The sequence below is a fragment of the Sylvia atricapilla genome, chromosome 1 (genome assembly GCF_009819655.1).
Source record: "Sylvia atricapilla isolate bSylAtr1 chromosome 1, bSylAtr1.pri, whole genome shotgun sequence".
Taxonomy (NCBI): domain Eukaryota; kingdom Metazoa; phylum Chordata; class Aves; order Passeriformes; family Sylviidae; genus Sylvia; species Sylvia atricapilla.
Genome location: NC_089140.1, coordinates 3,132,408 through 3,155,368, shown reverse-complemented (window position 1 = coordinate 3,155,368; position 22,961 = coordinate 3,132,408). Strand labels below are relative to the sequence as shown.

Below are 22,961 nucleotides of genomic sequence, written 5' to 3'. Positions count from 1 at the left end.
GCTTGGCCTGGGAAGAGCTCATGTAGGGATTTTGTTGTTGCTGTTGTTTGCTAACCTGTTGATTCACTCTAGCTCAAAGTCTAGTTTGAAGTCAAGGTTTGTTGTGAAAACACCAGGTGAGAAAAGCAGCCCCTGCTCAGCATAAGGAATTTACAGGAGGCTCCTGACACTTTGGGAAGCCACAAAAGATGCAGGTGGCCACCTCTTGGGTGGGACATTGCAGTGTCACCCTCAGACAGTGGTGACCCCATCCTGGAGCACAGAGGTTCTCCTTTTGGGGCTGATTTTGTCCAGCAGGGATAACTGAGTGACGTAGTTGACTGGGCTGGTTTCTCTGGACAAAGCCCCGTGTCTGTGGGTGAAGGTCAGGTATTCCTGGTGCTGCCACTTGCACAGTTGTTTCTTCAGCTCAGTCTGAACCTGCAAGAAGTTACAAACAAAGAGAAAATTAGGATTTAATGAACGCTGGAGGTAAAATATGCCAAAAAGGCTGCCTGAGTACTTAGCCCACGTAAATCAGGATTAAGCCTTAGTGATTTTTTAGAAGAACTTGAACTCTGTCCTTGTCCCTTTTGAAAAGAAATAGATTTAATTTCAAAAATTCAGAGGAGGGCATGCAGAAGTACATTTGGACATCAGGGCAAGTCATTGGCAATATTTATCATTTTGGTGGCTCCTATTCTGCCTTAATTTTCACTGTTAACCACACAGAGACACAGACAGCCTCTGAGTACAACTTCAACAAGTACAACAAATGGATGGGTCTCTGGATCTTCCAAGAATCAAATCAATAAAAGAGGGTTTTCCTCCACCATTATCCAGTATTCCAGCTCTATTCCAGCAAACACAAGGCCCTCCAGCACTCCTCAGATTCATCCATACTCATAACACCTTGCCTGGCAGCAGCACAGTCTCTCACATTGTCACAGACACTCAAAACTGCAGAAACACACAAAGACACACAGAGAAAATAATAATTAGGTTTTAGGCTTGCAGGGAACCACAACAGATGCACTGCCAAGTGGTAATGAGTGGCCAGGCTGCTGCAGGAGCAGTTATCCCTAAGAAACATGGGCAAAAGCCAACCCAGCTTCATCCTGGGGCAGAGATCAGGGTCTGCCTGACCCATTTTCAGCACCTACTGCATTTCTGTGTCATGGGGTGCAATATGCAAGCTATTAAAAGGCTGCTGAAGCAATTAAAAGGCTGCTGGCAAGGAATCTGTGGTACAGAAGGCAGGCTGGAAGTAGAGCTTTCTGTTTTCACAGCTAAATCTTGAAGGCACTCTCTCCGAATGGCCATCATAAATTTTTCTCCCAAGTAACAAACTATGTTTGCTTATTTTTAGGAATAACTCATCCTCGGGTAGGTATTTTAGGAATAACTCATCCTTGGGTAGGTGTTTTAGGAATAACTCATCCTTGGGTAGGGTTACTTGCACCTTGCACCTCTGTTTAGCCATTCTTGGCAGGTGCTGGAGTGTGCCCAAGGAAAAGGACCATTTTTAAAGGGTCATTGCTTCAAAGTTTATTTTGCATCCTTCTGTCAGAAGTGTGTGAATACAAATAAAGTCAAGATGCCAAGGGAAAAAGAAGTGAAGGGCAATGAAGCTGATGAAGGGATTGGAGAGTAAATCCTGCAAGGGAGAGGCTGAGGGAGCTGGGAAGGGGCTCAGCCTGGAGAAAAGGAGGCTCGGGGGGACTTTTCTTGGTCTCCACAACTCCCTGAGAGGAGGTTGTAGATGGGGGTTGGCCTCTTCTCCCAGGGAACAGGGACAGAAGGAGAGGGAATGGCCTCAAGCTGTTCCAGGGGAGGCTCAGGTTGGACACCAGGAGGAATTTCCCCATGGAAAGGGTGGTCAGGCCTTGGCAGGGGCTGCCCAGGGAGGTTTGGAGTGCCCATCCCTGTCCCAGGAAGGGCTGGAGGCGGCACTCTGTTCTCTGGGCTGGGGACAAGGTGGGCCCAGCTGGGACTTGATGATCTTGGAGGGCATTTCCAACATTCCTAATTCCATGTGCCATGAGAATTCTCCAAGTTTAGGCCACTGCAGAGACTGAAGCACCATTAATGTGCCATTCTCAACAAACCTACTCACCTTTCTGAGGATAACATGAGGTTTTACATTTTCTCATGAATTTTGATTTGTTTTGCCCCTTTGGGGAAAAGTGCCAGAAAATTTAGTGAGCTCTTGAAATGACAGTTTCACTACATTCTACTGCAGGGAGTTTACCCAAATTCTACCAGTCTAATAAAACCGGGAAAGAAAGTGCTTGGCCAAAAGTCCTGATCGAATGAGCAGACCTGGAAAGGGGAAAAGGAAAGGGAAAGGAGAAAGAAGAAAGGGAGAAGGAGGACAGGGGAAAGGAGAAAAAATACAGGGGGAAAGGGAAAAAGGAAAGAAGAAAGAAGAAGAAGAGAAAGAAGAAAGGAGAAAGGTAAAAAGGAAAAGGAAAAGGGAAAAAGAAAAGGAAGGGGAAAATGAAGGAAGTCACCGGGGAAAATAAACCCAGAGAAAGTGAAGAGCTCTACAAGCTTTCCACTGAGCCATCATCAGGACAGCTACCCAACATAAATCAGGAGAAAAGTGCCCTGACAGGAAGTCATCAACCGTTTTTAAAGGGTCATTGCTTCAAAGTTTATTTTGTGTCCTTCTTCCAGAAGTGTGTGAATACAAATAGAGTCAACAAAGCCGCCAAGGGACAAAGAAGATATGGGGATGTCATGGTTTCAGGAGCAGATCAAAGACAGATCTATTCTGAAAATAGGAAAAGAAATTAAAAAACGAGAGGAGACTGTGAGTTTTAAAGGTTTTGATTATCTCATGGACTTGCTACTCACCTCTGCATTTGAGAAGCAATACAGGAGAGCAACAACAAAACCCTAGGGAGGGTAGGGAGAGAAAAAATATGGATTTAAAATCTAGAATCAATAACAGACATCAGCTTTCATTCACAGTTTGTGTAAGACAACAAAGAACACATATTTTCCAGTTTTCTCCTGGAGTTCAGGCAACGTGACACTATTTATTGAGTTTTCACAATAGAATTAAATTTCTCAATGGACTGGTGACATTTTATGTTTATTATTGCCCTTGTACAGAGACAAAAAAGATTAACTTGCTATTTACTGTATCCTACAAACAAATTCTCCCTCAGATAAGGGAAGCATGGAAGACAAATAATTTGCAACATGGATCAATGTGGACAAATCCTGGTGGAGTGTAGGGGAAAGGGGGAGGGAGAAGATCTCAGCTGTTCAGTACAAAATGTACCACACAAAGACCCTGACCCTCTCAAATCCACACTGCTGCTCTGAGCTGTGGAATAGCAAAGTAAAGCAAGAAATGTTAACATGGTTCACTACTCCTAAAGGGCAAGGGCAGAGCAGGTGGTTAGGTATTCTTATTTACCACCCCTCCTATTGTTATTTCACATGAAATCATTTTCAGTCAGCTCAGCTTAATCCACAGACTGGTCTTCATGGTGTTCTGCCATTGTTATTCAATAAAAGTAGCTGTTGTATTTACCTTTGGTGATTATTCACACAAAGGCTGAATCAGAGATTTCAAATAATAAGAGGACAAGCCACAGAAGAGCTTGTGAAGGAATGAGATGGGATGAGTGAGTTGAATTTGGATGCCTTAATAAATCCTGCTCTAATAACCAGCCTGAAGTGGAGTGTTACACACCAAACACCTCAACCTGTTGGACATTTCGTCCATCTTACCTGAAATGAGCCCAGGCCCAGCTCGATATAAAGCCGAGCCTCCAGACCAGTGCTCTCAGGGAAAAATGCAAATACAATGTAGTGCACCCCAAAGAGGGGGATCAAAAGTAACGTGGATTTTGCAAGGCGCCTGGAAAAGCAAGAATTAAAGATGAGTGCATTGTTAGAATCAGGGAACGAGTGACAGAATTTATGTGCTGGAACACTTTTAAATTCAATTCCAAATGGAGGCAACTGCATCCAGAGAACTTATGGACAGGTCCTGTGACTGCACTGATGAGATTTCCAGTGACTGTCAAGGGGTTTGCAAACAACCAGGGCTAGGTTTGTGATGCATTTATTGTGGGCCAGAATGTTATAAGCCCCTCACAGGTGCATCACCTCTGGGTTTGAGGTGATTTTAAGGCCAAGAATGGCTTAAAATATTAGCGAGATGGAAATATTATTATTATTATTATTATTATTATTATTATTATTATTATTATTAAAGATGTTTGAAAAGCAAAATAAATGTTTTATTTAAGATGAAAATAACGAATCACACAGAACCAAAAAAAAAAAAGAAGCAATGCCAGGTGCAAGGCAGACCGTTGCACCTGCTACAACACCCCAAAAACGCACTGAAAGTCTTTGTGCACTCTTCTAAGTATGTTCCAAACAAGGTGAGATTCTTGGCATCCTGCTGAGAGAAATAGTAACAAGGTTTTGAGGTGCAGCTTCGGAGATCCAAGAGGTGTGTTTGTGCTGGACCATGGCCAAAATAAGGTATTGAACTCTCTGGGTTTTACCTCACAAGTAAAACAATGAATGAAACCCAAATCCTGTCCTAAAATGGAAACCGTTGCTTACTGTGGTGGTGCAGACTCCACCATGTGAAGTGCACACTCACAGGTTTGGTTGCTGATTGTTTCCTGTTACTGCAAAGAATATAAAGGAAATTATCTGCATCTTTCTCTCTGTGGCCATTTGTGGAAAGGGCTGGGAGTGAGCTGGATTCATCACCTGACGTTTAGTGGTTTCACTTACAAGCTTTTGAAGTTTCATACTTTGTATTTTGCTCTGCTCTTTGTCCCCAACACATCCATCCCACACTTCTCTCCCTGAAGAAAACCAAGATGTGAGATTTGGGATGAAAAAGTAAGTTCGTGTTGTCATTTCTTCTCTTTTTATTAGAGGAGAAGTAGAACATTCTGTTCTCCTACCCATAAAAAATTTCTTGCAGCAGTTAGAACAGGTCAATCCTCAGAGACCCAGAAATACTCACACAAAGTGGCTGGAATGGCTCCCTCCTCCCTCCTGGGATTTCAATTTATGGACGAGAATCCTGATCACATTAATGAATATAATAAAGTTAATCTGTAAAGACAAGACAAAATCTAAAAATTTACTACAAAGCAGGACATGCCTTCAGCTGGTACAAATAACTAAAAATCCCCACTTTTAGAAATTGCACTGCTATAAACCAGTGCTCATCTGTTCTTAGCTCAGATCAATAGCTTTGGAAATAATAATTATCTTTCCCACAAATATATAGCAGTACATAGAATATGATGAAAGTTATGTTGAATTATTGTAGCCTACACATCTTAATATCATTTTATGTCTGATATTAATGTTATGTACTTCTGGTCAGAACTTTTAATTTAGATTTTAAATTTAGATTTCAAATGGTCTAAAAAAGGTCCCCCCCTGTACTTGTCATTGTTTATGTCAGGGATTATAGCAGAAACAGACCTGAAAAACAGATTGCTCCCTCCCTAAATTCAGGCGGCATAAATTCATGGATAAGGGAGATTTTTTTTTAGTCTTAAGTTACAATCATAAGAACTCATTTTAAAAGCACACTAGATAAAATTATCTATATAGAGAAACTCGAGGGAAAATGAAAACCCTTACTAAGACAGTCAGCAGGATGGGGCCTTTGATGATCCATAACACCACTCCATTTTCATCATCGTCCCAACATCTGAAACAACAAACAGAACCAGGTTTTTATTCCCATGGGAGCTTCCCATCACACACAAAAGCCCTTCTGCCACAGGAAAGGAAAGGGCTGGACACTAAGTTCTAAATCACTGTCTAAATGTCCTTGGTTTCTGTGTAGTCTAATCTAAAGAAAATTTAATCAGCAAGAATCCCAGATCGAAGAACCAAAGCAAAGTAAAACAAAAAAACAAACAAAAAACCCCCACACATTTGTATTTTCAGGCTTCTTTCCTGCTCTTCTTACCACTCTCAACTCAACTCCTTATTCAACTCTCCTGAGTTCTGAGCAGGTAGGTATAAAATAGTTTATTTCCAGCTGATGTAAAATGATCTGAAAGCCTCCAGGATAGCTCACAGTGAACAATCTTTCTGTCTGGAGCTCATGTTAAAAGATACAGGTAAAAATAAAACAAAATAAAATAATCGAATGGAAACAAAAAGAAGAAATTACTTAGGACAATGTTGGTTGTTTGGGAAGTTCTTATTTGATGAGATTAGGGTTCGATATTTAGGTTTGACTTTATGCAGATGCAGCAACTTTCTTGAAATGATTTATTGAAATTTCTTGAAATTATTTCAAGGATTAGGGAACTTAAATGAATTTTCAGTAGTTAATATGATATTTCCAGGTTTTGTGACCTCACATATGGACATAAAAATCACCAGACTTAAAGTATTTTCTCACTTACTTATGTACAAGCTGTAAAAACTAGAGGTAAAACTTTGAATCGAGGGAGCCTTTTCCCCTTACCTTTTTCTGTACGCATCTTTTTTTTTTTTTTTTCCCCACCAGAAAAACAGAACACAATAAAAATTAGGATTTCCTCATGCTCCTTATCCCAGCTCTGACTCACCCAGTGTTCTGTTGATGGATTCGTGTGAGGACCCAAGCAAACATCACAGCAGTGGGAGCTCCTGAGCAAATCAACAGGAACACAACAACTGGTTTGAATCTCATGTCCCATGGAATCTTTATTCCAACAGGTTCACAGGGCAGCAGGTTGGATTAAAGGTCAAGTTATGGGTCAGACAATTTTCAATAACTTTATGAAAGAATTTCATTTGCAGTCCAGGGAAAGGGAAAAGGAAAGGAATAAAAGGGGCAGGAGAATGAAATTGTGGCAAAGGAGAAGAGGGGATGGTGTGAAACTACATTTTCAGAAATAAATGTAAATTACTTGAAGATTTGGATAGGAATTACAAACACTTGTAAAGATGGAGTAATAATTTATTTATCTGGGGCTCTTTTATCTTGTGAATTGTGACCAGCAAACACCCTTTGTACAGCAGCTGGAAGAGTTCATATTTCTGTCCTAAAGACTCTGCTAATCACCCCAGGCCAATCAGTTGATGAGAATTCCATGAAAATTTAACTGAATACAGGATCTAGTGATTTCTAGCCTCGCTTTATCACTGCTCATCCTTCTATCCTTCCACAATTTTGAGTGGGTTTTTTTAAAGCAGAACTTGTTTTTTTCTCTCCTCTTATGGACTTGAATTTCCAAAGACTAAGTGACTTTCAAAGCTGCCACAAAAGCTTTGTTGTGAAGCAACACATCTTCTGATGTGAAGCAGGTGACATTTTCACTGATTATTCTATAGAAATATAGGTAATTTCTTTCTAAGCATCATTTGAGACCTGTAGGAAGGGTCCAGGACTTGTCTCTCCAAATTTCAGCCCTTTGCTCAAGACTTTTAAGCTGGGACCTTGTTAAGTTCAAGTTGGCTTTTTAATTGATGAAAAGAAGTATTTCCCTCCACACCAGCCAAGATGTGAGTTACCCCTGAGGTATCTCTCACCTTCCCTCGATTGCAGAAGGAGATGAGGATTACCACATTATTAATTGAGTTGTTTGCTTTCTTATCTCAAGTTGGCCACGATTAATCAAAGGCTGAGAGTCTACTTTCAGATGATCCCATTTGGAACAGCTCCAACAAAAATTTAATTACATTAAATAAAGTCTAAAAAAACTGAAGGTGAAGGATAAATTAATATTTATTCAGGATGATTTGGATTTCACTCCTAAGTAAAAAAAGTCATTGTAATTACTCAGTTTAATTGCCTGTATTTTAGAGGTGAGGTGTATTTTAGAGCCAAGGTGAGACATGGCAATATCTGAGAGTCACAATAAACAATTCAGAGCAGTGAAAGAAATCCTATTTATTTCACATTCCTATTCTGAATATCAGCGATAACTTCAATTGCTGTATAACCTCAAAAGATTCCTTAAAGTCAGGAGATCTCTGAAAATAAAAGAAAAACAGAATTCTTTGATTCCTAGGCCTGGACTCACATGATTTAAGATTAATCTGTCAAATTCTGCTTGCTCAAAACAAAAGGCAACTTAGTCACCCAAACTTCTTTAGTCAGTGGAGGAACTCAACATATTTCCAGGATTGTATCCAGCCATATCACTCATCCTCTTGAGGCCCGGATTATTCACCACCAAGGTGTAAATGACTGAGATATAAAAGGCAACACAATGATGTGACTTTGATGTAACAGCACTGGATGAACGGGCAACTTCTCTCTAGAAAGTGTCACCTTCAACACTCCTTTTACCTCAAAATACAGATTTTTATCCGCTTCTGCCAACAATCAGAAATACTGAATATCACAAAGAGAAAGGGAGTACTGACCCCAGCCAGTAAATATGAACCACCACACAAACTTCTTGTTGGAAACAAAGGTCAGCAGCAGCAGGGTTTGCAGGTAGATTCCTTCAATGAGAAGCCAGAAGAAATTGGCTAAAATACTGAATTGGAAGAAGGCCACAGCAGCCTTACAGGCAACCTGGAAGTTCAGAGGAAGAAAAACATATTTTTATGTAGACCTTCCTTTTAGGTCTACTCTAGTTATGGCTGGTTTCTACAGAAATGTAGGTAAAATTCAGTGTTGTCACACAAGAATGAAGAAATAACAAAATTTCTGTTGGTCTGGGGTTTTGTAGTTAAAATTGACTTTATTTTAGATTTCTGAAAGGGAAATATTGTGAGGTTTTTTCTCACAGATTAAATTCTTTACTGGTAGAAATTGTTAGAGCTTCATTAGAGCCAACAGACCTAAATATCAAAGCTGAGTGCAGCATTAGCACTTGGTCTTTGGGTTTGTGTAATATCATTTGTTTAAATATTTCAGTTTTAACAATAGGAGAAATAGGATGAAAATATCTCCCTGTTTCCTTCAGGTAAAGATTTAAATGTCCAGCCAAGGCTGAGAGAGAGGGGAAGGTCAGTACCGTTGACATGAGGCAGTGGTCCATGGTTTCATCTGCAAACAAAACAGCATCTTTGGTGAAAACAGCGACTGCTCTCAAGATAAAGGAGACAAACAGGTGCATGTGGATGTAATTCCGTGTGCAGTGGAATTTTCTGGCATGGAAAGAGAAAATAAGAATCGTTCTCTCAGAGAAGCTTCTCATGGTCTCATTGAAAGTCAAACAGGAGCACACAAGACTGCAGACACCTTGCAAAGCAATAAATGATCTGTCACTGCTTGAGAGGCAGCGAGGCAGGAGGGAGCAGAGAAGTTGTTACCTTCCTCAACTAATAAAAATTCCAGGATAACTGTCCTTGGATCACCACACAGTTCAAGGAGATGCCAGAAGCAGAGAGTAACTTGTGGGACTCTTGGGCTGGATTATGATAATACCTCTTAATTATTTTTCTAACATTTTTGTTGAACAAGCTTGCATCAGGCTTCTCAGCCCCCTTCGGGTCAAAGAAAGGATGGGATTGGGGTCAGTCACATGTTATGGGATGGCTCCCAGAGGGATTGACCTAAACTGCATTAATCTGAGGAGAAGCAGCTGAGGGAGCTGGGAAAGGGGCTCAGCCTGGAGAAAAGGAGGCTCAGGGGGGAACCTTGTGGCTCTGCACAACTCCCTGACAGGAGGGGACAGCCCAATGGAGCTGGGCTCTTCCCCCAAGTTACAAGGACAAGACAAGAGGGAAAGGCCTCAAGTTGTGCCAGAGCAGGTTTCCACTAGGCATTAGCGAAAATTTCTTTATGGAAAGGGTGTTGAGTGCTGGCCCAGGGAAGTGGTTGAGTCCCCATCTCTGTGGGTATTTAAAACACACACATGGCTGTGGTGCCTGGGCTCCTGTGTTAGTGATGGACTTGGCAGTGCTGGATTAACCATTGGGCTTGATCTTAAATGTCTTTTCTAGCCCAGTACTTCTGTGATTCCCTTTCCTTAGACTGCCCTGTGCACATTGTACATTGGGCTGAAGGAATCTCCCTCAAGGTCTGGACACATCAGCCTCATGCTCCTGAGTCCCTCTGAAAGGGACCTTTGAGGCCACCAACCCACTCCAGTTAAGGAGCTGCTCTGGGCTCTGCCTCAACCAAACCCCAGATCCATCTCCTAATAACCATCATCAAACAAGGCACTTAAATTTAATCAAATCTCTTTTTATAGCTCTCAGTTATGGAAGCAATGGCCCTTCACAGAGGGAATGGACAATTTAGGAAACTCTGGCTTAGGGGCATGGGATACTGTTTCTGCAACGTCTGCTCTGCCATGCAATTCACTCTAGGAATGATCAAAACATGTTAAAAATTATCTAAAGTTAGGGCATTTCCACTGTATGGTGTCAGGAAGGAGATTAGGAGAGACTTCCCAGCTTGATTGTTTTAACATCTGCAGGGAAACACCACAGCACCACTAGAGAAGGACCCATCACCATGAAAGGTGTTATGCCTTAGAATAATGAGAAAACAACCATTAAAAAAGCCCACAAAACAAAACCATAGAGGATCTGAGAGAAATTGTTTTAAGGCATCCTGAGAAAAAGCCCATTTGTATTTACCTGAAGGCAGCAAAGACAATTAGAGCTGTAATGAGCGAAGTCACGGATGCTGCATAGCCAGCGGTGTAGACACGCCAAAATGCAGAATAATAGGATTTCTGTGGGAAAAAAGAGACACAGCCCAGTGCAGGGGGTTGTGCTGGATGCACCCTGGGGTGCTCATTCCATCAGGACACATTTCCCTCACTGGCCAGCCCCACAATCTCTCTGCTGGTTTTTCATGCTTGAGATCTGCTTTGGGATTTTTCCCTCCTCCACTAATAAAAGTTTTCCTTTGTGTCCTACTTCACCCTACACAGGAGAGAAGTTCCACAGCCCACAGGCTCAGCTGACCCCTCTGAGCATGTTCACCAGGAAAATATTAACTTTGATATGTAATTACCTAGTCTCATGTCAGTACAGAAGAACTCGGGAGCACTGAAACCTTCTGGTGGGAGATTTGTGAATCTGTTACTTTAGACCCGGGCCAGATTCAATAAATATTGATTTTCATAACCAGCTATAGCTGAAAGAGAAGTAAACCTCTCAATTTGTGGGTGAGGAAGCTGAAACACCGATAAAGAGTTACATCATGTGGTGGAGCTAAGTTAAAGCCAAGAAAATCACCTCACAGTCCTTAATTCTCTGGACAGTCAGTTCCTTGCTGTATAGTTTAGCATTGTAAATGCTTTATAATCCACTTGTTTTTAATTAAAAGGCCCATATCCTAAGAGATGGGTCTTTTAATTAAAGATAGGTCCTTTATTTTCCTATGTCCTAAGAAAAATAAAGCTTGTTTACTTGGCTTTAACTATGCAAATTTTATTCTGATTCACCCCAGCATCACCTAATTATTTAAAATCCCCAGAAATTAAATTCTCTGAACCCAGACAAATTTCCTTCTTATAAACCCAGTGGACAATTTGTTCTCAAATTGATCCCAAATCTGTTTATCCAAAGGCTGCCATTTTAGGTGGAGGCAACAAATTAGCAATTTTAAATAGATCCAGAAAGAGATCTTGTAAGCCTGACATGACAGGAATCATCCTGGTGTTTCTGAAACAGTCCTAATCTTTTATACAGTACCCTCAAAACACGGATTAAAATTAGAAAAGAGGTTATTTAATTTAATTTATAGTGAAGTGTTTCAATTGATTTTATTTGGTTTTGTAGGATGGATTAAGAAACAACACTAAATGCAAAAGACATTGTAAGTGTTCACTGTACATACAAAATATAAAGTGGTTCTCTTAGGACACAACTGGGATTTTTGACTCACTTCCCTGCGTGTGTGGTGCAGCAGAGATTGCTGATCTTATCTTCCTTTTGCAGTCAAACCTTGTGGAATTTCACTGGAATCACAAACCAAACACAGGCAGAGCACAGACAGCTGCTCTGTGCAGAAATCTGCCATCCTGTTGAAATATAAATACTGCTTCTTGCTTGATTTTTAGCCTAAACCAGGTAGAAATTATGCCTGGCTTAGCATAATGCAGGGACTGCTTGGAGAAAGCCACCTGGAGAGTGAGTTTAGCCCTGTGGGAGAGCCCCATGGGGGCTGGAGAACTGTGCTCCAGAATACACATCCTTTTATTCATCTTACATCCTTTCTGAACTGTTCAGATAATTTCCAGCATCTTTCCAGAGGTCTTTTAAGCACTTATTTAAGTTTTCTAAGCATTTGTTTAAGCTTTGAAAGCATTTATCTTTCCCCAAAGTGCAAAGTACAGATATTCTTGTTTATAGAAGGTCATTGAGCTCCAGATATGAACTTCAATATGATGAGGAGGAATGGGAAAATTTAAATCATATCAAAATGTGGAGGTGAAAGAAATTCTGAAGCTTAATTGAGCATGAATGATGATTTTCAGATAGGAAAAATATTCACTTCCTGCTCCACTGAACACCTGAGATAAAGTGTGGAAATACTCAGAGGCCTCCAAGAAATCCCTCCTAAGGATGTGTGTTGACCACCAGGGTATAAAGTTAAGAAATATTTTTTTCTATGACTCAAAGCAAATCTGGAAAACAATAAAACAGGAGGCACCTAAAGGAATTTTTCCCTGAAAAACTTCCTGAGGATTGGTGGGTAAGGCTTCCCTGGGAGATGTGTGAATGATGAGGGTTTACATCACCTCTGTCAGAGGAGCAAAGTCTTCCTTAGTTTGGACAGGTGAGCTAACCATGAGTTTAACGCCAAAAGGAGATATTTGGATGAAGAGGAAAGTGATGGCTGCTTTATATTAAGCCTAATCTGTTAAAGAAGTTGTAAATATACCTAAAACCTTTGAGTTTAGCACTGAAAACGGGTAATAACTGGGTCCTGACAGGAGTCAGATGTGTGGACCATCCAGCTACTCTGGAGAGGATGCTCTGGAGATGCTCAGAAGCAGGAAATCAAACCTCACCTGATCCTCAGGTCCTTTACTGGAACCTTCATCAAAGCCACAGGCAATGGTGTATGGGGGGAATGGCTCTGACCAATATTCCTCCTGTGTACAGTTCCTCTGGAGGAAACCTTCAATGGGAAAACACAGCAGAAAATTGATTTAGGGCTGCTGGTGCTTCTGTTCTTTCAGTTTTGATGAGTACCAAGATTTCTTATTACCCCTTTGGTTCCTAAGTTAGGGACTTTTAGGTTTAGTCATGTTCAGGGAGAAGAGCTATAAGAATCATAATATTCTATATATCCATCCTTTGAAAATTTGAGGGACATATTCATTTCAATCATTTCAGGATGCAGTGGGAATTGTGCATTTCAAAAGGGAAATCAACTCTGCAAATTCATTCCTTCCACAGAGGAAATCAAATTATACATTTACATCGTATTTTGGGATTTGGGGCAAAGCCCTGAGCTGTCTTTTCCAAACTGGAAGCTCCATACAAGCTTTGATCTTGGCCCTGCTCTGACTGGAGGATTGGACTGGATGACCTCAGGAGGTTCTTTCTAATATTAATTACTGTACAGTTTTATAAATCAGTCTTTCTATTACATATTCCTCTATAAATTTAGCAGCATGGTGAACTTATCCATCACATTTACATCACCAAAGGGGTGAAAGAATTCAGTAGAGCACAACACAAAATATAAGAGTGTCAATATTGACCCCAAGCTGAGATTTTTGTCTGGATAATTACTGAATACTGATTGACATAAGAGCATTGTAAATCAGGAAAATATGAAGGAATCCTCAACTACTAGAATTCATTAAAAATAATAATAATAATTTTTAAAACAGGGATAGGAAGAATAGGAAAAAAAAATCTTGCCGAGAGTACTGGTGAATTCTTTAAAAAATTGCGGGCAGGGAATTTTAACCACTTCCCCAAAAGTGGCTCTGGGCCAGCAGGTCAAACCATCCCAATCTCTGGCACATCCTGTAAAAAAGAACAACAAAAATGCCTCTAAATAAAGAAAATCACAAAGAATATGATACATTTGATCTTCCATAATGAGATTGTGGCTTTCCCACTCATTCACATGCAAGAAGAGCCACAGCAGGACGTGCAGCTCTGCAGATGAAGGAGTGGAGTGTTTTCCTTTTCTCCTTGAATGTATCCTTGCTCACACTTGGTATTCCAGCTGGACCTTCCCCCTCCTTATCTCATGAGAGAATGTACCTGGAATTCAAGCAGACACAATCCAAAAGTCAAATCAATTGGAGCTTCTTTCCTGTTGCCAAAACAAAAGCCACCGAAATAAAAGTATTGAATAATGATTAGCACTTGAGATTTCTCATTGCTCCTTGAGATGCCTCGTTAGAGAGTCTGAAATACATCAGACTTAAAACTCAGCCTGAACCTCCCTTTCATACATGTTTAAAAATCTACCAATTTCATATGGCTTAAAGGAAATTCGAGCTGAAGTCCCAGTCTTAGGCAATCAATGGCATTTTTTGTGGTGGATTTCCAGAGGGATTAAATTCATCCTGAACTAGGAGAACACCTCAGCATTTTTAAAAAAACGACCATCACTGAGAGTGAGTCTGGAATTCACGAGGTTCCCTACAGCAGAGACTGCTGGCTGATGACACAGGGTGTGCTGCTGGCTCTGAGTGCCCTGAAAAATGTTTTCAGGAGTTTCAGTGAATCACAGCTTTGTCACAGCTGCATCACACTGAGACTTGGAGCTGCTGGCGAGTGGGCGTGGGGGCAGCACAGAAAAATTGCCAGCATGTAAATCTGCCTGAAACAATAAAAAAGAGCATCATGCTCGAACCAAGACTAATCTCTAGGTAGTCATAAGGAGGATATAAAGCAGGAGGTCATGTTGGGAAATGTTATTTTCTTCCATGATTCCTTTCTGCTGCCTCTGCCAATGGATGACGAGGCAAATCTCAAGTTGTCGAGTTGAAATGTGGAAGCAGTTCTTGCCTGGAGCTGAGCAAAGTTACCCTCTGGATTTCAAAAGGGTAGTCCTGAGAATCTCCCACATCATTATCCTCACATCACCCTCGGGAGGGTTATATTCCCACTATATCAAATTCTTCCAGGGAAAATAGAGGCCCTTGTTCATTAGCTGTAATTTTAATTGCCTCAAATACGTCATTTAATCTCAGCTACCTTTGTGAAGAGACTTCCAGAGCCAAATATTTGTGGCTTCTTCCTGAGGACAGGATGAATCACACCCTGCAAATACCTGGCTCTCACTGATGCCTACAGCCTAAACTCGGCTGCTAATTATCAAATTAATGAAGCCAGGTAATATCAGTCCCACTCAGACATGCAGTGGCCCCCACACTGACACTTGGCAGCTGAAGTGGTCCCTCTTAGAAAGGCTTGGCAGATTTGAGGAGCTGGGTCTAAAAAGCTCTTTTCTTTGGCAATGTGGAGTTAAAAGTTTTATTTGTGTGACCTTGTGTAGGAACGTCTATGCCTTAAGTCTTAGAAATTATTTATTTCCAGCAACTTCTACAGTTTATATCAGCTGCTGAGTGAAGAGGCTGGAAGGGAATTTTTCATGCCAAGGTTTTCAAGGGACTGGTGGTGTCCCAGCCACCAGAGACTCCATAGAGACAACTGCAACAGGAGCTGTATCTATGAATGTTGGCACCAGAGATATTTTTCTTGTCCAGAAAACCAGGAATTTTTAGACACACACACACACAAAAAAAAAAAAAAAAAAAAAAAAAAAAAAAAAAAAAAAAAAAAAAAAAGAATTACAACTTGATTAATTTGACCTATTTTACACATCTGCTCCAAAATAGGAGGAATTTCTGCTCCAAAATTAGAGGAATTTCACCCTGGGTTCTGCTGGTGGCATTCACTAGATGCTGCTCTGCATAAGAATTATGTGAAATTCCTTTAGATTAAAAACTCTGCCACAGACTGATTCCAGCACAGATTGTCTGGGACTGCTGAGGCTTAACCCTACAAACTCTGATCCCTGTGTTGGTCTCACTGAGTTTGTGAAAACTGAAGAACAAGCAATGGACTTTTATTTATCTTAGTGTAGTTTTAACCTCCAGATAAAATATTTGGGAAAAATTGTTTTCCAGCTCTAATATTTAATTTCAAACTATATTGACAAGTATTGTCAATACCAGAACATACTTTCATTAAAGTATTTCCTTATCCAGAGAATAAAAGGTGGAAAGAGGAGATTTGAGAAGCTCAGAGTGAACAAGGTTTTAAAAAATTTACAACTGGACAAGAAGATTGTTAAAAAGTTTAACAGAATTCTCTGGGATTTTTATTTCTTTTGCTATAAACCGAATTCTAAAACCATGTAATTACTTTTGTGTTGAAGAGGAAGGTGCCTTGAATGACATTCTGTAATGGAAGTAATGAATCATTTTTGAGAATGCCTAATTTATATCAGATTTTTTTTTTTGTGGTGGATTACTGTGTGTTGTAAGTGCAAAAATAGGAATTTTGAGCTTTCTTCAAGTGCCTGTGAGAAATAGAACCAAAAAAAAAAAAAATAGGAAACTAGATGAGAAATATGAAACAAGGGAGTGATTCTGCTGAATAATATGAAAGTCAAAGGAAATATTTTGGGGTTAGACTCTGATTTTCACCAGGTTGCTAAAGGCAGACTTCCAAGTGTTTTCAATAATTCTCTCCTGACTAAATGCATGAGGTATCTTTGTCTCATAATTCCTCTGCAGAAAACAAATATCTTAAAATTCATGGAACTGAAAAATCTCACTGAGTGGATTCAAATTTTTCTAAGAAAAGCTGACCAGAATTAAATATGACTGAATTTTTGAAAGAGTTGGAACATTTTGAAATTCCACTGTGTTATTTCTAAGCATGTTTCTACAATGCCAAAACCCCAGGAGGGAAGACCTTACACAGCATTCTAAATATATTTCACACTCTGTTATTTAGTTATTCAGTTATTTAGTTATTTAGTTTTTGAAATTTATATCTGAGCATGGGATAGATTTCTGAACGCCACCACAATAAAACTTTACAAGCAGGCAAATAATGATTAAAATTGTAAAAAATGCAATTATTTATAAGATTAATAATTAATATTAATATTAAAATAATATTTAAAGTTAATATTCTTGCACTTCCCCCCCTACAATGAATATTTTCACCAGATTGGAATGATCCCCAGCGTGATGCAACTTCAGTAGGGTCTTCAGCACCTTCTGTGAGAGTTTCTTTGGGAGTTTTGGATGCAAATAAAGAACACACCCAACCCCTCAGTAATGTGAGACATCCCAAGGCAGGGAATGCCCCTCAGGAGCCTTACCTGTCAGATCAGGTGGGGCAGATTCGTTGTGCTCCGAGCAGAGAGCCTCCTCCTTGATCACCTGCTGGAATATTTTGCATTCCGGATGGATTCCAGTAACCTTGGCAAGAAAAAAGACCAAAAACCCCCAAGAGCTTCTGTGATGATCAGAATGAGAAAAGTCCATTTATACCTCGTGGTTATACTTTGAGGTCTAAGAATGCGAAAACTCCAGCTGAATTTGGGGTTTTTTGTTGGGATTTTTTTTTGTGGTTTGGTGGGGATTTTTGGTTGGGGTTTTTTTGTGTGGTTGTTTTTTTGTTTTTTGTTTTGGTTTTTTTTTTTTTTTTTTTTTTTTTGTTGTTGTTGTGTTTTTTTGTTTGGGTTTTTTTTTGGAGTTTTTTTGGTTTTAGGGTTTTTGGGGGGGGGGTTGTGGGATTTTTTGTTGTTGTTTTATTTTTTGTTTTTTTGTTTTTGGTTTTTTTTTTTCCAAATGGAATGTATAAAGGGCATAATATAATCTATTTATTAATATATATTAATACATATAATAATTATATAATTATCAATATAGATATATTAATATGAATATATAAAATAAATAGTATATAAATATAATAATATATTAATATAATTATTAATATATATTAATACATATAATTATGATTTGTGGGCATTTCAGGGTGTACATTCCATATGGGTCCTTCAGTGTGACATAATAATCAGCTCATATAGCACCTCTCCTCCAATCTGGGCATTTTTATCCCCTTCCCTTTGCAGTTATGTTTCCCACAAAACTCAAAGGATGTTCACAGTTTTTGGATTTTCACATATTTACCAGCTGGCCAAAACTGAATGAATCCACTAGCTGTGGGATTATTTACACCAAGTTCTTTAAATTTAATTGCAGCCTGACCGCAGAAATATTTCTTCTTCATAAGCCAACTAAAATCAAATAAATTTATTTAATGAATGGTAGTCTTGGCCATAATTTAATCTGAATGATTGAAAAATTCTATGAATGTGTTATCTGAGGGTGTTGCACACACATTAAACTGAGGAGATATTTTCATTTTAACAGACGGAGAAATGAGAAAAAGAAATTAACTTCTTGACTGGGAATCTTAAGGATTTTTTTTTTATCTCACAGATTAAGGTAAATTTAAACAGTTAAATGGATCTCTAGATAGCAGTTGTTGAATAGGGCTGAAGTTCATCCTCTTAGCTACAGATATTTAGAATCATTTATTGCCATATATTTTCCTTGATCTCCATCTCCCACCCCAGAAAGTTTCATGTCCCCTGTAGTCCTGCATCATAACTCCTGTGACTGTGAAGATGTTCTTAATAACCTACACCAACCACAAAATGACTTCCTCTGCAAAGGCAAATAAATTCTGAGAAAGAAACGACATGTCAGTGTCTACACTTGATTTGTTATCTCAGCTTCTTTTCCAGTCCTTGGGGATTTCAAGGATGCCTCAGACCCCCAGGAATGGTTGGTGCTTTTTGGGGTGTTAAAAGGTATCTCAGTCCCCTTGTGTAAACTCTGCATTAATTTTGTCAGCCCCGTGTAAAAGTCTCAAATGCATTATTTGGAGTCTCAAATGCTTTATTTGATTTCTCAGATCCTTCTACGCACCCATCTTTAGGAAAGTGAATTAAACTGAGTTAAGAAAGCCACAGAACTGTATCCAGAGGACTGGATACTGGACCAAAGCCTGTTTTGGGATATTTGGATCCTCAAGAATGAGGAGTTTTATACGGAATAGAAATCCTATTTTTTTGTTTCATTACTTGCTTCTTTCTAACTTATGCTGTTCAAGACAAAGCCAAGGGCTCAGTTAGCAGGATTTTAATGGAAAAAATGATGGACTGAAGGCTTCCCAACATGTTTTTGAGGAAGACTGTAGGCTCTTTTGACCTCTAATGACTTTGAAAAGTCAATGCAGATGTGAACAGCACTTCTATATTGCCTTTTTATTCTCAGAAAACTGATTTATTTGCCTTCAAAATGTGTTCAGTGAGCAGAGCAACCAGGATTTCTTTTAGCTTCCACAGAAATGCTACTGGAAGTTATGCAAACTATTCCATCTTAGCAATAATATCTGCCGAGGGGCAAAAATTAGAGCACAACTTTAGCTTTAAAAACCTTTCAAAATTCTGCCGACATTTGGGTTTTAACGCAGCATAGACAGACTTGTCTTAATTATGAGGCCCCAGAGATGGTTCATCCATGCTAATATTAGAACAGAAAGAGGATTAGGGGCACTGTTTGAAAAGAAAGTTAAGGCACGATGCTTTTTCATGCATTATAACACTCCAGTGGGTAATTCAAAATACATTTTATAAATCAGCATGAGCGACTCTTAAAATAGTACTTTTTGCTCTTCAGCTGTAGTCACTCAATTCTGAAATGAATTTTTTCAGGTATTAATAGGATCCCTGCTCATAATTTTATATTAAAACAGACATTGCACTTTGCATTTGACCACATAACAAATGAATTCTACAAGTAGAAGTAACAAAATAATTGCTCAATAAATCTCTCACTATTTCAGTTCATGAAGATGGATTCAGCTGGACAGGATAAAAAACATCCTTCTACTTTCTGGGATTCCTGGATTCTGTTACAGTGATAATTTTGTATTTGGAATATTCTTAGGTTTGGTGTTTAAAAATCATGGCAATTTGAGATTATGCTCTACCATATTCACTGAGTCCTCTTATAAAAGGTTGTGCTGGAAAACATAACCCAAAGTGCAAACAAACCACAGCATTTGAAATGTCTTAGGAAAAAAAAAAAAAAAAAAACAACACTGAAGAGTGGTGGGTTAAATTAATTCCCACCTTATTCCAGAAAAGTTGGGAATCCTGGAAACACACAGAATCAGTTCTGAAAGGATTTCAGAGGGGGAAGAGTTAACTTTTCTCCAGAAGTCAGTCTGAGAGGCACAGGCAGGTGCAAGAGGGACACTGAGTGATTGTGCCAGACTCCTGCTCAGGGCAGGCTGCATCTCCTGCCTTCTCTCCTTTGGTAAATCCACTGCTGAACCAGAGCCTCAATCACCATCACTCATCAGAGTTGTCGGAAAAACTGAGGGGTTCTCAATTTACAATGCCTGGGGAAGCTGATACCCCACCCCTGGGGATGTGGTACTGCCTTGGTTTTACACATAACAGAGGAATTGCTAAAACAGGTCCAATTAGTCCTTCCTGCTTCTGACAAGTGTGATAAATCATCAGAAAACGTGATTCAGTGATTTCTTTGGGAAATCCTGGTCAACTGGTAGTGATACCCAGAGGTTGGCACAGGGTGCCCAGAGAAGCTGTGGCTGCCCCTGGATCTCTGGAAGTGTCCAAGGCCAAGTTGGATGGGGCTTGGAGCAGCCTGGGATGGTGGAAAGTGTCAGTATTGGAACTGGATGGTCTAAGGTCTCTTCCAACCCAAGCCATTCTGGGATTCTGTGATACCCATGGTGGTTCTGCAGTCCATCCCAGTGACACTCAGAGCAGTTCACCACTAGCCCAAAGTTTCTTTCCTTCTGGGTTGCAGGATTTGGGGTGGGCAGGGCTACAACCACAGCAACCCAGACTTTTTTTATCCCAGGCCAGTGCAGAGATCAAATATCATTGACACTTCAGTGTCTGAAAATCAACATCAAGCCCAATTTCAGATTCAACCCACAGACTATCCCCTAAGAAGCAAAAACGAGGCTGGTGCTATTAATTTATAATCATGCAGCCTCCCTGACACTAATGCCACTGTTGGACAGAAAGAATAAAGCAAAGATGACACATATACAAGAAATCAAGAGCAGTGATGATGCTTCAATTTGTTGGTTTTCCTCAGGCTTTAAGAAAAAGAAAGACATTAAACCACTGCATAGTTAAAGAAAAGCCTTGTGGGCACAGCATTACTTGCAATTTGTTGTCTATGTCTTATTTTCTGTTATTAGTCTCACAATGCCTTGAGTGAAAAGTTTTTTTCTCTAATCTGCCTACAAGAATTGGGAGATGGGGCTGTCCAGAAAGCAGGAGCTCTGCAAGAGGTGCAGGGACATATTATAGCAATTTGGGAGGCATCTGCAGAAAAGGTGGTTTTGTAGGAATAGAGTAGCTCCTGCTCAGCATAAAAAAAGGAACATTTCAGAAGCAAACCAGAGTGGAGCTTTCTGAGGCAGGCACGTCCAATCTGGAACAGTAAGAAGTGTAAGAGGCTGATTTAAAATGTTATTCCTTGGATCAATATTTCCCAGTGTCTCAGCAGTAACCTGGCCTGACTCTCACTGGAAATCACAGTGGGGTGCTTTCATTCTGAGATTTACACATAAAACTTAGAGATTTCAGGAAACTTTGTGGATGCTCCTCAAGGAATTGGGTTTGCATTCCTGAGCATCATAACACAAAGGTGTTGTTTGTTCGGTTTTTTTTGTTTGTTTTTTTTTTTTTTTTTTTTTTCTTCTTTTTCCTGGATTGAACGTTACTGACCAGTTTGAGTCAAAATTCACAGTTTTGACTCTTAGTCCTTACCATGAACAACAATCTTGCCTGGAAACACTAAAAAATTACCTATGACAACCATGAGCATGCTAAAAACCCAAGACAGTTTAAAGAGACAGATGTTTGGTTTGCATTTACTTTTAGACTTCATTTTCTTCACATCTTGTAAGGTTATTGCACCAAAACCTTAAGTGGCTTATTGACTGAGAGTAGTATGACATTCTTTTCTATTTCCTCTGTTCCATGATAGTTTATTTATTTCCCCAAATCTGCAGAGAAAAATCAAAGTAATGGCATTTTGGGCTTTGATATGTTTTTATGTTGGACAACAGATTTAGCAAGCACTGGGAGGAGTATTTCCAGCAACATCCTCATGCCATGCTTAGTGTCATTTAATTAAAAGCAATCTTGCCTGAGAGTCCATTCAAAAATAGTGTTCATAAGCTGCTTGTGGGGGTAGAAAAACTGTAATTTAGATGTCACACAAAAGACAGATCTTCGCTCATTAAGAAGTCCATTAGCACACTTGAGGAAAGGTAAGGACATTTTCTATACTCTCTGAAAATTAGGGAAGTGCTTCAAAGCTGGGCACTGGATATATTATTCACCTTTGAAAAAGCAATTCCATGGGATCAAAGAGCCAGCAGTAACACTCAGTCTTTTTTTTGAAAATTAATCAAAGCTCGAAGAACTGGCTGAATTCATTGACAAGATGAGAAGGATCCAGGAACTTGAAGGCTCTTTCCAGTGATCTGTTTCAGCTTCCAGTGCCCTGCAATCCCAAAGCCTCACAAATAGGTTTTGCGTCAAATGCGTAAATCGTTGACTGAGAATATCCATCACTTTCCTTTATGTCTCTGTCTCCTCAGCTTGCTTTCACTCAGATCCCATCTCAGATATGCTCTGAAATTAATCCTGTACTCCCAGTTCCCGCTGTCTGTGCTTGCCCAGTTCTGCTGATACGATTCTGATGCCTGAATATTTTAGTTCTCCCTCACACAGGCTTGTCTGCCATTCGTGTCACACACAGACTCCCACCTTGGAGGATTTAAACTCACCTGGTGTTTTAGAATACAGAAAAGCACAGCAAAGACAACTCCTGCATCCCCATTTTTAAGTTTGGAATGAAGTGCTCAGTTAGTCCTGAAAGTTGGCCAGGATTGTCAAAGCCACCAGACAGAAAAATTGCCAGACACCAGACATGCTTTGAAATACACACAGTTTTTCAGTGTAATTTTGATGGACAGGAAGGGTTTTTAGGATGGAGGAA

General features: G+C 39.7%; 1 protein-coding gene across 1 annotated transcript; it reads right to left on the bottom strand.

Moving 5' to 3' along the window:
- Positions 1–231: 231 nt before the first annotated feature.
- Positions 232–18,485, bottom strand: LOC136375392 (vasoactive intestinal polypeptide receptor-like). The gene is made up of 13 exons (XM_066340907.1): positions 18,471–18,485; positions 17,210–17,309; positions 13,774–13,881; positions 12,912–13,021; positions 10,525–10,622; positions 8,952–9,084; positions 8,353–8,506; positions 6,567–6,627; positions 5,623–5,692; positions 4,991–5,082; positions 3,727–3,856; positions 2,839–2,880; positions 232–420 (listed from the first exon to the last, which is right to left on the bottom strand). The coding sequence occupies exons 1-13, from the start codon at positions 18,483–18,485 to the stop codon at positions 232–234; spliced, it is 1,302 nt and encodes a 433-aa protein (XP_066197004.1).
- Positions 18,486–22,961: the final 4,476 nt, after the last annotated feature.

Excerpts from the sequence above, each read along its gene's own strand:
- LOC136375392 (XM_066340907.1), bottom strand. Across the intron at positions 10,623-12,911 it reads GTAAAGGACCTGAGGATCAG|AAATCCTATTATTCTGCATT; the intron begins GTGAGGTTTGAT and ends TTTTTCCCACAG. Across the intron at positions 2,881-3,726 it reads TGGGCCTGGGCTCATTTCAG|GGTTTTGTTGTTGCTCTCCT; the intron begins GTAAGATGGACG and ends TACCCTCCCTAG.